This window comes from Coregonus clupeaformis, unplaced genomic scaffold (genome assembly GCF_020615455.1).
Source record: "Coregonus clupeaformis isolate EN_2021a unplaced genomic scaffold, ASM2061545v1 scaf0305, whole genome shotgun sequence".
NCBI lineage: Eukaryota > Metazoa > Chordata > Actinopteri > Salmoniformes > Salmonidae > Coregonus > Coregonus clupeaformis.
In genome coordinates, this window is record NW_025533760.1 from 184135 (window position 1) to 197158 (window position 13024).

The 13024-nt window shown below is 43.6% G+C and overlaps 1 protein-coding gene across 1 annotated transcript in view; it reads left to right on the forward strand.

Annotated features, from left to right (window-relative positions):
• LOC121554440 (alpha-1,6-mannosylglycoprotein 6-beta-N-acetylglucosaminyltransferase A) overlaps window positions 1–13024 on the forward strand; it is a 96067-nt gene that overhangs the window by 81307 nt on the left and 1736 nt on the right. Inside the window, 5 exon segments of the mRNA XM_045214760.1 lie at window positions 4090–4239; window positions 8486–8632; window positions 9168–9284; window positions 10844–10918; window positions 12240–12397. Coding sequence (XP_045070695.1) covers window positions 4090–4239; window positions 8486–8632; window positions 9168–9284; window positions 10844–10918; window positions 12240–12397 — 647 coding nt within the window.

Below are 13024 nucleotides of genomic sequence, written 5' to 3' on the forward strand. Positions count from 1 at the left end.
TAGGAATGATCAACAACCAATTTGACAGAGCTTGAAGAATTTTGAAAATAATAATGGGAAATGTTGCACAATACAAGTATGCAAAGGTCTTAGAGACTTACTTTCATAAGTCACAAATAAAATATGATCTGTAAATATATTAAACATACAGTAGCTTAAAAAATAAAACCACAATTTGAATAAATGTACAATGATTTGTGAAGAAATGCATGTGGATCTGTATTCGTTGTTTACAGGATTTTCAGACTCTCTTTTCCACTGGTTTTATGTTGTACAATCCACAAATGTGGCTATAGTGTCCATGTTAGGACAGCCTCAGTCTAAGCAGGAGATGACTCTCCTTTCCTCCATTTCTAGCTTAATTTCCTCCTTTCTTAGATCCCTTTCCTCCTTTTCTTTCCTAGATCCCTTTCCTCCTTTTCTTTCCTAGATCCCTTTCCTCCTATGATGGCTCCCTTTCCTTTCCTCCTTTCCTCCAGTCCTTTGCTATTCTAACTTTTTCTAGTGAATGTTCCTGAGTGGGCGAATTACAGTTTTAACTAAAAAATCTATGGCAAGACTTGAAAATAGCTGTCTAGCAATGATCAACAACCAACTTGACAGTATAATGGGCAAATATTGCACAATCCAGGTGTGCAATATACCCCAAAAAACTCAAAAGGTGTTTCTAACATGTATTGACTCAAGGGGGTAAATACTTATTTAATGAAGATATAGTAGTCTTTCATTTATCTATTTTTTTTTCTTTTTATGTTTTCTTCCACTTTGACAGTATATAGTATATAGTGTAGATCATTGACAAAAAATTATAACTGAATCCATCCAAGACTATAGATCAAGACTAGAAAGCATGCACACACATTTATTACATTTACATTTTACATTTTAGTCATTTAGCAGACGCTCTTATCCAGAGCGACTTACAGGAGCAATTAGGGTTAAGTGCCTTGCTCAAGGGCACATCGACAGATTTTTCACCTAGTCGGTTCGGGGATTAGAACCAGCGACCTTTCGGTTACTGGCACAACGCTCTTAACCACTAAGCTACCTGCCGCCCCATCACACACATTTGTCGGAAGAAAATAGTTACGCTAATCAAAATTGTGGACATGACCCCTCGTCCTAGTGAATGTTCCGCCCCTGTGTATTTGTATTTGAAATACTTATTTTCTGTGTATTTAAGTAATTTTCAAATGTGGCCGAATCAACTACTTCTATTTGATGTATTATTTTCAAATGATTTCCTATAAATAGCCTACTATTTAAAACTATTTTCAAATACTTGTTTACAAATACGTTATTTCAAATTCCCCTGGGTTCAAATACATGGAGTATTTAAATATTTGTATTTAAAAATGCACAGACAAATACATACCAATACTTTTGAAGTGTATTTCCAAATACATTCCAATGTGACTTACTTCAAATACAAAAATGTCCAAGTACTTACTTCGAAATGTCTTTGAAAATAATTGAAATACCCAAAATAGTATTTGAAACCAGGTCACTCACACACACACACACTGCAGCCCCGTCAGGTGCCATCAGTGTTACTGTGGGTCTTTGTCACTGTCCCTCCCCGTTGGAGCCAGACTGAGCTGCAGGCCGCAGGGGAACAGCTCTGTGACTGTCTGATGTGACAGTCAGGGCTGCAGTCTGGTGCAGTGGGGAGATACTGTACCCTCTCTCTGTGACAGCTAGACTACAAACATCAGAGCCCTAGCCTGTATCCATACTACTGGCCTAAACCTCCCTCACCTTACCCTCAGAGGCATGGCACAGAGAATGACCAATCAGTCTGCACTGCAGTGACTTTGTGGGATTCACTGTAGTAATCATGTATCATCATCATCACTGTTTCCCTACTTCTGCCATTCTCAGTGCCACATCATGGTTTAGTGTGTGTGTGTGTGTGTGTGTGTGTAGATGTGTACGTACATATGCACGTGTGTGTGTAGACAATCCACTCCTTCCTTCCCTCCACTCTTCCACCGTAACCTTCCTCTAACCCTCCACACGCACACCTATTCAGGCACATATTAGAGAGTAGACATTTCACTATCTAATTACAGGTAGCCACCTCCACACTACCTCCACCCTGCCTGGATCTCTGCTCTCTCTAAGCTGAGTCCCAAATGGCACCCTATTCCCTTTATAGTGCACTACTGTTGACCAGGGCCTATTGGGCTCTGGTCAAAAGTAGTGCACTATATAGGGAATAGGGTGCCATTTGGAATGCAACCTCTAAGTCTCCCATTACAACAGGCTGCCAGGAGGCATCTGATGGAGGCATCTGATAGGGCATCCCAAGGGGCCGGGCGACTGGCCTGTGTAAGACCCACTCAAAGGAGAGCCTGATGTACTGTAGTCACTCCACTGTTCTCCTTCCTGTTACTAAAGCTAACAAAGGATGCCGTGTGCGCTGGAGACATACTGTATCAGCCTGCTTTGCTTAGAAAGAATTAGCTTGGCGGCAGGTTGATTTGTATTTGTTTTTGGAATGTTGTTTAGAATATGGATTTTCATAGAAGTTATAATTTATTTTGGGAACGGTGTCTAAGATATTGATTTGTATGGTAGTTAGAATGTTGTTTAGAAATTGATTTGTCTTGGAGTTAGAAGGTCAACGGATGCTGTGTGCGCTGGAGACATAGCTACTACTCTGTGCTAGAGGTCTTCACGGATCTACCCGAACCCGATTACCCTTGATCCGACCCAGGATCCAGAAATGTTGTAGTTAAAACCTCAGATCCCTGTGTGAAAATATGTGAAATTCTGACCAGATCCTAAATTATATTTGAAGAGTTTCGTTTCCTGAACAACATAAATGCAAATTTCACACATTTACATTTTATTATCTTAAATGATTGTCATTGGGTCCCCTTTCATCAAACCAAATATGGCAAAATATAATTTTGTGGCAAAACCCACTGAGGGTTAACTAGGCTACTGTTGTGAGAGAGGAGGAGGACGCAGCGGAAAAGAGTGAAAGCCTATATAAAGTGTTTCTGAAATATGGAGTTGTTTCTTGCTGATGTGAAGAAGACACTGAATGAAAGCGAGTACAGGGAGGAAAAATCAAAAGGCAAATCTTCTAAATGGGCCTCATTTATGCACATTGTGGATACGGAGGTGAAATGGGTTGCCAATATTTTCAAGACCTGAGCTATAAAAAATATTTTTTACAAATGTGGGCTATTTTGTGTAAAGTCGGGGAGGATGTCACAATCGATGCTTGATCAAACTGGTTATCCCCTCCCGCTGTCTGCTGTCGCCTGAATCCTATCCTTAGCTATTGCATTTTTCTTTCTACGAGCAGTGCAGTGAGAAATATGCCTGAGGAGTACTAGCCTACCTTATGGACTAATTTAGGAATGTTCTCCATTCAAAGCATTAGGTCTGACTGCTCAGGAAATTGTTGCATACACTAGGCCTTCCCAAAGATTTCTCAAATCGAATGAACTAATCTCTTATTTGATATTTACTGTATATTGTCGCCAGCCCAAAGAATATCCATGATTCCAGTTTCATCTTTCATCTCTCAGTGGATATTAGTATCCATCATCATTCTCCCTGAAACGTATTTCTGCATCCACTTTTCCCTACTGCATAGTGCACTACTTTTGACCAGAGCCCTATGCGCCCAAGTCAAAAGTAGTGCACTTTATAGGGAATAGGGTGCCATTTGGGATGCAGGGCTCTCTGCTTATCTCCCTTTGTTTGTGAGAGAGATCATGTTGATCCAACAGTACACTCTCTCCGTTTGTTTTGCTCGAAAGTGTTTTGAGTCAGTTTACTCCAGCGAGGAGCCATCTCTGATTAGCAATGAGCTCCTTGCCTGAAATAATTTCCTGTGGTAGTCTCAGCTAAAATAGTCTAGACATTTCCAGTTTGAGGGAGGACACTTTTTTTGTAATAAGCATGTACGAACCTTTATGTCTTATAATAGGCCTTATAATATGTTATGGCTGTTATTTAATCAGAATAATTTTAAGGAGGTTATGTACTGTGTACAATACACAGTGTGGACTACAGTATGTACAGTGGTAGGGTCTATCTGACTGGTTGTTTTCTTACTGTGTGTTTCAGGACAAGAAGACCTACCTTGACATCATCCACACCTACACGGAGGTGCACGCCACTGTGCACGGCACCAGCACTGTGCACTTACCCAGCTATGTGAGAAACTACGGCATCCTGAGCGGCCGTGACCTGCAGTTCCTCCTCAGGGAGACCAAGGTGAGAGCATCACACACACACACACAAACACACAGGGTGAGAGCTTGCAAACACACACACACACACACACATATACAGTACACACGGACACACACACAGACACCAGAGTTGAAGACTCCTGCCCTAGAGAGAGGAACCACACTTGCCACACTGTAGGACTCGGGGGCATAGGTTCCTGATAAGATAAGACGTAAGAAATACTTTATTAATCCCCGATGGGAAGTTGGTTTGCCAGTGAACAGCATGTACACACAGTCACGAAAAAGACAACAATCAACAATAAGTGGTAAAAAAAAATTTCCTGAAGTTTAAGTGGGCAGTGGGATGATTATTCAAACGAGAATGTTATGAGCAGTTTGTTCTTAATAGCAGTTAGCTGAACACCACAGAATGTTCTAAGATGTACATACACACACACACACACACACACACACACCGACACTCTGTTTGTTGGGAGTGCGACACACCCCCGTGGATGGTGTATGATGTCGCTGCCATAATGAAGTCACTCAAAGTGTCAAGGCGAGTGTCAGGATCTCTCAGCACGTCATCATTAATCATAGTGATCTCGCCCAGAGCGCCTCAACAGGGCCGTATGCTAGCCAGGGCCTCCATTCATGTCATGCCCAGACCTGCGACTGCTCTTGACACAATGCAACTGCTCAAGGTTCACTTCTTCTGAAGCGCCTCCAACCACACTGCCTGATTTCTAGCCATACAACTGGTCCCAGATCTATTTGTACTGTATAGCCCAACGACCCTCTGAAGCTCCAACCACAATGCCTGTTCTCAAGCCACACAACTGGTCTGTTTGTGCTGTATAGCCAACTCCTATGGTCGTGCACACAAACAGATCTGGGCCAGGCTACACCTGTCCTAAATAGTCTGAAAAGATGCTGTGATTCTGTGCAAACCTGTCGGGAGAAACTGTGTAAAATCTGGAAACCAGCAAGAGTCAGGCTTGAAAAGAGAGAGCGATCAGATATCTTTGGAAGGAGAGGGAGAGAGTGGAGGAGATCTTTGGAAGGAGAGAAAGAGAGTGGAGGAGATCTTCAAGATCTTCTCATTACCTCGGTGTATGGAAGCCCGGACGGGGGGGAGGGGCTAATTAATTGCCATAAATCCAGACCTGTTTAGCAGCAGTATTGTGTTGTTGAGATAACAAGAAGAACGAGGCAAGGTGTTTTCCAGCCACACTTTCCTCCCTGCTCCTCTTTATGAATAAAGCATTTACCTGCTAACAGATTGCTTGTGTTAATTGTTCCCCCGAGATTTTTGGCAAAACGACACGGAATACATAGATAAAGTATAAAATAGGGCAGGGGTGGAAGGGACTGTTTGAATTGGAAATGAGCCAGCATTATACTGCCTTAGTATAATATTATATGGCATTGGTATTAAGAATGCTTTGGCTGTAGCTAATGCGGATCCTAATTAAATACTAAATCTCACAAAACATATACTAATTTGCGTTTCCAACTGAATCGAAGACAGGGCTCATGTTGTCCCGCTTTCATTGGCTCTAAGGTCCTAATTCTCTCTTTATGACTTGTGAGAAACAGAATTCAGCTTTGTACCTAGAAGGAAGTTGGCTACAATTATTGTCCTCCCGCTCTACATGCAATTTGCAACTTCCCTTTGTGTGGAATGTGGATGGAGGTTTAACCATGGGCTGTTTGCATCTCCTCTGTCATGCTATGGAAAAGTGCCCTTCTATTGAAATACCAGTTCAAGATGATGCATTGGTCTGGAGTAGGGTGACGTTGCCTGTACACTCTGATCTTGGGTCAGTTTGGCATTTTCCCCACTAATTGTTATGGTTAAGATTCAGGGACCCTTGAACAAAATCAAATCAGAGTTTATTTGTCACGTGCACAGCATACAACAGGTGTAAGCAGTACAGTGACATGCTTGCTTGCAAGCATCTATTCTGTTACTAGGGGAAACTTCACTCCAGAACCATGCCATTGCAAAAGGGCCCTTCTGTTGAAATAACAGCCCAATGTGATGCATTGGTCTGCAGTATTTAGTGGTGGATCACTGGCTTTTCTCTCCTAGGTCTCAGCCTTCTTTATACTGGCATATGACCACATTCTTCTTCTGAAGTTGTTCACTGTAGTTGAAGTACTGTATTTCATTGAAGGGCACTTACAACTAGCCTGGTTGCCTCTCACCTTCTCACCACCCCCCATATAGATTCCTTCTCACAATATCCATTTAGCATATACTATGCTATGCTTTTGTATGCTGTGCAATTCTATGCTGTGCTATGCTACACTACACTATCTGAGAGGAGTTTGCTCTATAAATAGCAGCTGTTTGTCAGGCCTGTGTGCTCACTGGACTGCAGTCTTCCACACTCACTGCCTTGGAGGAAACACCACCACTCAGCCTCTGCTGCCACCTGTTGACAAAACGCTGACAGCTGCAGTCAATACTGTCTGTCCCACTGCTGTTCATTGTTTGCATTGGGGTTCTCCAACTCCGGTTCTGGGGAGCTACTGTCCTTGAACTGCAGGCTTTTGCTCCAGCTCGTCACTAGCACACCTGATTTAAATAATAATGATAAGGATTTAACTCTGGACCATGCCTAGCTGAATTAGATGTGTTACTGCAGGGCTGGAACAAAATCCTGCACACCCAGTAGCTCTTAAGGAGCGAATTTGGAGAAGCCTGGTTTTACATTCCCACACGAGGTAGTGAGGTACAGTGGCTGAGGAGTGAGGTACAGTGGCTGAGGAGTGAGGTACAGTGGCTGAGGAGTGAGGTACAGTGGCTGAGGAGTGAGGTACAGTGGCTGAGGAGTGAGGTACAATGGCTGAGGAGTGAGGTACAGTGGCTGAGGAGTGAGGTACAGTGGCTGAGGAGTGAGGTACAATGGCTGAGGAGTGAGGTACAGTGGCTGAGGAGTGAGGTACAGTGGCTGAGGAGTGAGGTACAATGGCTGAGGAGTGAGGTACAGTGGCTGAGGAGTGAGGTACAGTGGCTGAGGAGAAGGATGATATAGGGAAAGGCTGGTAGGTATAGGCTGAAGAGAAGGGATGGTATGGGAGACTCCATGTACAACAGTGTTGCCAACAGTGGGCCGAACTAAAGAGACCCTCTGTCTCTCCAGGCAGGGCCGGCACTGACCCAGTGGGATCTGGCTCTTGCCGACTCACAGACCAGCCATTGTGGCCGTCGCCGGCCCTCCGCTATAACAACCACGGCTCCAATGGCTCTCTTTTTACTAATGGGGCCTCAGACAAACACATTATTGTGGCACGCTTCACGGACTAGTCACCTCTGGTTCCAGCATGTTGGAGAGCCTCTCAGATATTTGCTTTGGTCATCCAACTCAATGGGTTTGCTATTGTCCTCTGTGTGTATGGAGTCTTTGTTGTGATGATTGGCATGGCCTCTTCTCTCCAATGACAGGGCCGTATTTGTGTGTAGAGTGTGTTTCACGAGAAGTGCTAGTAGAACAAGTAATACAAGTACTGTAGCTACAGTACTTGTATCAGTGCCAAGAAGTGCTTGAACGAGATGGGTTCAATGTTAAGTACATAAAACATGACACACTTATTTACAGAGTCTGTCCATTTTCTGCTGGCTATGCCAATATTCAGCTTTTTTAATACAGATCTGTATTGCTATAAAAATATATAAATAAAAAATAAACATAATCACCACTCACTAATTCAGTCACTAACATTTTACCCCGGCATGCTTATGGTAACAACACCACTCCCCTTACTTCCTCCTCTGGTCATTGTTTGTATGCGCACATTTTCATTCACTCAGCGTTAGCCCCTCCTTGGGCCGACACCACATACACGCTCAAAAGCGACTGAGAACTTGTGGCTCTGCTTACCAGACAGGAGAAGCCCTCTTTTACGACACCGTTTTATAGCAGAACACTGTGGAATAGTTAAAAACCAATAAAAGCTGTCTGAGCCTCTGTATGCTGCTGGTGCAGACCAAACAAACGAAATCAATGGCAAGGCTGTGGGAATTCTAGGAAATAAGAGGTGTCTGCTCTTATTTCTCAGAAGAAGAAAATATTGTACTGCAATAGTTTTTTCTTCCTGGCACTGATTCTGCTGATGGGGGCTATTTCAAAGAAGAGTCTACTTGCAATAACTTTGATATGTAGTTGTTGTTTCCTACTAAACTTAGTTGAATGCATTAATTGTAAGTTGCTCTGGACAATAGTGTCTGCTAAATGTCAATGTCAATGTAAAAGTAATGCTCTTTTGCTCCACAGCTGTTTGTTGGCCTGTCCTTCCCCTACGAAGGCCCCGCCCCCCTAGAGGCAATAGCTAATGGCTGTGCCTTCCTCAACCCCAAGTTCACCCCGCCCAAGAGCAGCAAGAACACAGACTTCTTCAAGGGAAAGCCCACCCTGAGAGAGGTGAGAGGCGCCACTCCGCCTAGGGACCCCAGTCAAAGCGTGTGTGTGTGTGTGTGAGAGAGACATAACCTATTCTCTTCTGTGCTGCTACCTCTCCTTTCTTTTATTCATGACAGGTCCTCTGTAATAAGTCAGTCTGGTGTTTGCTAAATGATAGGGTCTAGTTTGTTGAGCGTGTGTGCACAGTAGTTCTTCATCTGTGATGTGACTCGACCTCAATGCTCTCCTACTACTGAACTACTGTGTCATGTGTTTGATTCTGTCATGCGTTTATCTGTTTTTAGCCTGCCAAGGGGCTACAGATGAAAAATAGCTGTCTATTATTAGCTGACTAGCTAATTCAGCTACTGTGACTCTTCAGTATTGTCTGATGTTGATGATTGATTGTACACAATAATCACTCTGGATAAGAGCATCTGCCAAACCTGCTAAATGACTCAAATATAAACGTAAATATATTGTGTGCTTTCTTCAGCTTGCCAAAAGTATTTTTATGGCAGTCGAAGAAATTAAATAAAAATGTGTTCCCATGCAGTTGACCTCCCAGCACCCATATGCTGAGGTGTATATTGGCCAGCCCCACGTGTGGACGGTGAACATCGACAACCCTGCAGAGGTGGAGAGAGCCATCCGCTCAATCCTCAGTCAGAAGGTACCCTTAAAACACACACACAGAGACACACAAACATAATAGGTTTCCCTGCTCACATTCTCTCCTTTCTATTCTTTTAGCACAGTCTGAAATGAAAACTCTCCCAGTCTCATTTCCTAAAGCCTCAGATACGCAAACGATTGTACCAGTCAGGGAAGCAGAGAGCGTGTTCACAAGGGGGCCCGATTAGAATAGAAGAATAAGACAAATTCACAGAGAGATGAATTGAGAATAGCAAAGTGAGAACTTTTCTTTCTCTCTCCCCTCTCACTGGGACCATGCATATTTAAGTCCAGGGGCAAGCAGACCTCGTGTCTGTGTTCCCAATGGCACCCTATTCCCTATATAGTGCACTACTCTATGGGCTCTGGTCCAAAGTAGTGCGCTATGTAGGGATTAGGGAATATGGTGCCATTGGGGACACACACAACTCGTGTTCTTCTGCAGGGGTGCCCGAACAATGGGTTTGTTCATTAGAGAAGGCTACTGTGTCTCATATGGTTTCTGACCTATGTCCAGACTAACAGCCCTCAGCTTAATTTTCTCTCTCTGTATGCATCCCAAATGGCACCCTGTTCCCTTTATAGGGCACTACTTTTGACCAGGGCCCTATGGGCCCAGGCTCTGGTCAAAGGTAGTGCATTACAGTGCATTCAGAAAGTATTCAGACCCCTTGACTTTTTTCACATTACAGCCTTATTCTAAAATTGATTAAATAATTGTTTTTCCTCATCAATCTACACACAATACCCCATAATGACAAAGTGAAAACATATTTGTACATTTTTTTGCATATTTTTTGGGGGTGTGCAAAAACTACAAAATGAAAAACCTTATTTACATAAGTATTCTACAAACCTGTTTTGGTTTTGTAATTATGGGGTATTGTGTGTAGATTGATGAGGGGAAAAAACAATTTAATCAATTTTAGAATAAGGCTGTAATGTAGCAAAATGTGGAAAAAGTCAAGGGGTCTGAATACTTTCCAAATGCACTGTATAGGGAATAGGGTGCCATTTATGATGCAACCTCTGTCTCCGCTCTCTACGGCTGAGAGCATAGAATGTTATTCCACCAATCACAAATTGATCTCAGAGTTTAGTTGACCAAGTGAGTGTTTCCCAGCACTGTATAACAAGTTGTTTAGATGGAACAAAGATGCAGCTCAGTAGTTTGTCTCATTGAGTTTTGCTCTGTCGACTACAGAACATAATGACTATAGTGTATGTTGAGTTCTCGCTGATATCCTCGGCGCTACTGTAGGTAGTTGTATATATATATATATTTCTGGAGTGTTTCCGTCTAGAGGACCTCGGTCAGGGTTGGAGAGTTGTGACGCGCATATATACACACATACACTCTCTCTCTCTCTCTCTCTCTCTCTCTCTCTCTCTCTCTCTCTTCCCCCAGCCTCTTTCCTTTCCTCACATCAGTACCTGTCCCACCATAGGCACATCTAAAGCAGACACAGGCCCATACTCTAAGCAAGCTGAGTGCCATTCTACAGCCTAGAAGAGCTTTATGTCCAGCTCTAGCCTGACTCACCTCTCTATCCCCAGATCGAGCCCTACCTGCCCTATGAGTTCACCTGTGAGGGGATGCTGCAAAGAGTCAACGCCTTCATTGAGAATCAGGTACGACCTCACTATAACGGTCCTCTCCATTCCGCAGTACAGCAGTCAGAGCCTTTTCACACTATTGTGCCGACCCTAACTGTACTTTTTAGGCTCACTTTCCGGTGAGTACAGTTCGGTACAAGGTCAGCATAGTTTTGTTACAAACTGCTTATTTCCAGCATGGGTTAGGCAGGGCATGGCTAGCTAACTATGCCTCTCTGCTTGCTTAGGCGGACTGGCGCCAGGGCCCATATTAACAAAGTGTCTCAGAGTAGGAGTGCTGATCTAGGATCAGTTTGACGTTTTACGTCATCATAAATAAGAGGGGAGACCTTTATCCTAGATCAGTATTCCTACTCTGAGACGCTTCTTGATTACAGGCCCATATATGTTAGCGGGCCAGCTCGGCTCCCTTTTAACGAACTGAGCCTTACTAAAATGGACAATATTGAAAGAAAGTATCTGAGCCAGGACAGTATGGTTCCGTTTGGCACAATAGTGTGAAAGGGTTATCAGAGCCTCCGGAGTATTCTACAGTGCATTTTCACTGAAAAAAGGAACTCTGTCCTGTTTCAGACTAGAGCCCAACTGGCCTCTCCTTCTCCTCCCATCTGTCTATTTGTCATGCCCATGTATACTATACCTCTGTCTGGTAGGGAATCTCATCTTTCTATCAGGTTCTTATCTTGGTGTTGACTTTGTAGCTACTAATGACAGCATGCAGCTGCTTCTCTCTTCATCGACTGTGAACAGATTGGTTCTGAATGTATCTTTTTGCAGAGTTGGCTCTGTGTCCGTTCCTCTCTCGGTGTCTCCCTCCCTCTCTTCCTCTGCATCTGTTCTGCTGCACTTTGTGAGAAATGCTGATGTAAAAAGGGCTTTATGAAATACATTTGATTTATCCTGTCTGCATGAAGAGACGTCCCTATGCACCCCTGTCCTGTCCCAAAAGGGTCCTATGCCAGCCCTGGGAAATAGGTCTCAGGAGAAATGTCACTTTACACACTGTGAACAAACAAGCTGTCAATAGTGCCATCTGTCCTATAGAGGGATATTGTTACAGCAATGCAGCCACAATATGAGCTGTTGTCATTTTTTTATGCAATTGATCCACGTTCTATCTTTCATTCACTCATTCTTGTATTTTGACTATTCAATACTGAATGTGAAATTACTTTAATATAACTCTCCAGTTTTCTCTCTCCCTGTCCCCTCTTTCTTCCCTCCCTGTCTCTCTCGCTCTCTCTCCCTCCCGTTACCGTTCCCTCTCTCCCATCTCCCCCTTTCTCTCCCCCGCCCCCATTCACCCTTTCCTCCCTCTCTCTCCTTTTCTCCCTAGGATTTCTGCCATGGCCAGGTGATGTGGCCTCCCCTCAGTGCTCTGCAGGTGAAGCTGGCTGAGCCGGGGAGCTCCTGTAAGCAGGTGTGTCAGGAGGAGCAGCTCATCTGCGAGCCCTCCTTCTTCCAGCACCTCAACAAGGACAAGGACCTGGCCCGGTTAGTGTGTGCACATAAAGTACACCTAAACCTGCATGCAAACGCGTGCACTCGCACACACACAAATGCACATCCGAGACACATGCACACATGCATTTTGCTTTCTACCCAACAGATGGCGGTATAGCATAAATATACGTTCAATACCTGTCTGATGCTGTGCTGAATATGTTTTGCTCTTAAACCACTAGAGGTCGCACACAAGTTATTCCCTTAATAAAGATTCAGAGACAAAATGATAGACAGATCTCAGAAGGAAGCAGAATTTATTGCAATTGTCAAATGTCAATATAAGCAATCTCAAATTAAACTCACTCGTCAGTGTCAGCAGTGAGTGGTTATTGAGACGTCAGGACTCAATGTAATGGGGATCATTTAAAGGAATTTTCTCTTTGAGCTGTAGTGCATCATAGCAGACACAGTGATGCTCAATCTGTCTGTCTGTCTGCCCTGACTGTGTCTACCTGTCTTTCTACCTGCTTGTCTGCCTGACAGCGTCTGTCCATCTGTCTCTTTCTGTCTGTCTATATGATATCCCAGATGTACAGATACATTTTTACTTGTGTTTCTTTGTTATGTGTATACTGTATATTGTGTCTTATGTACTCCCGGCAGCATAATGAATTT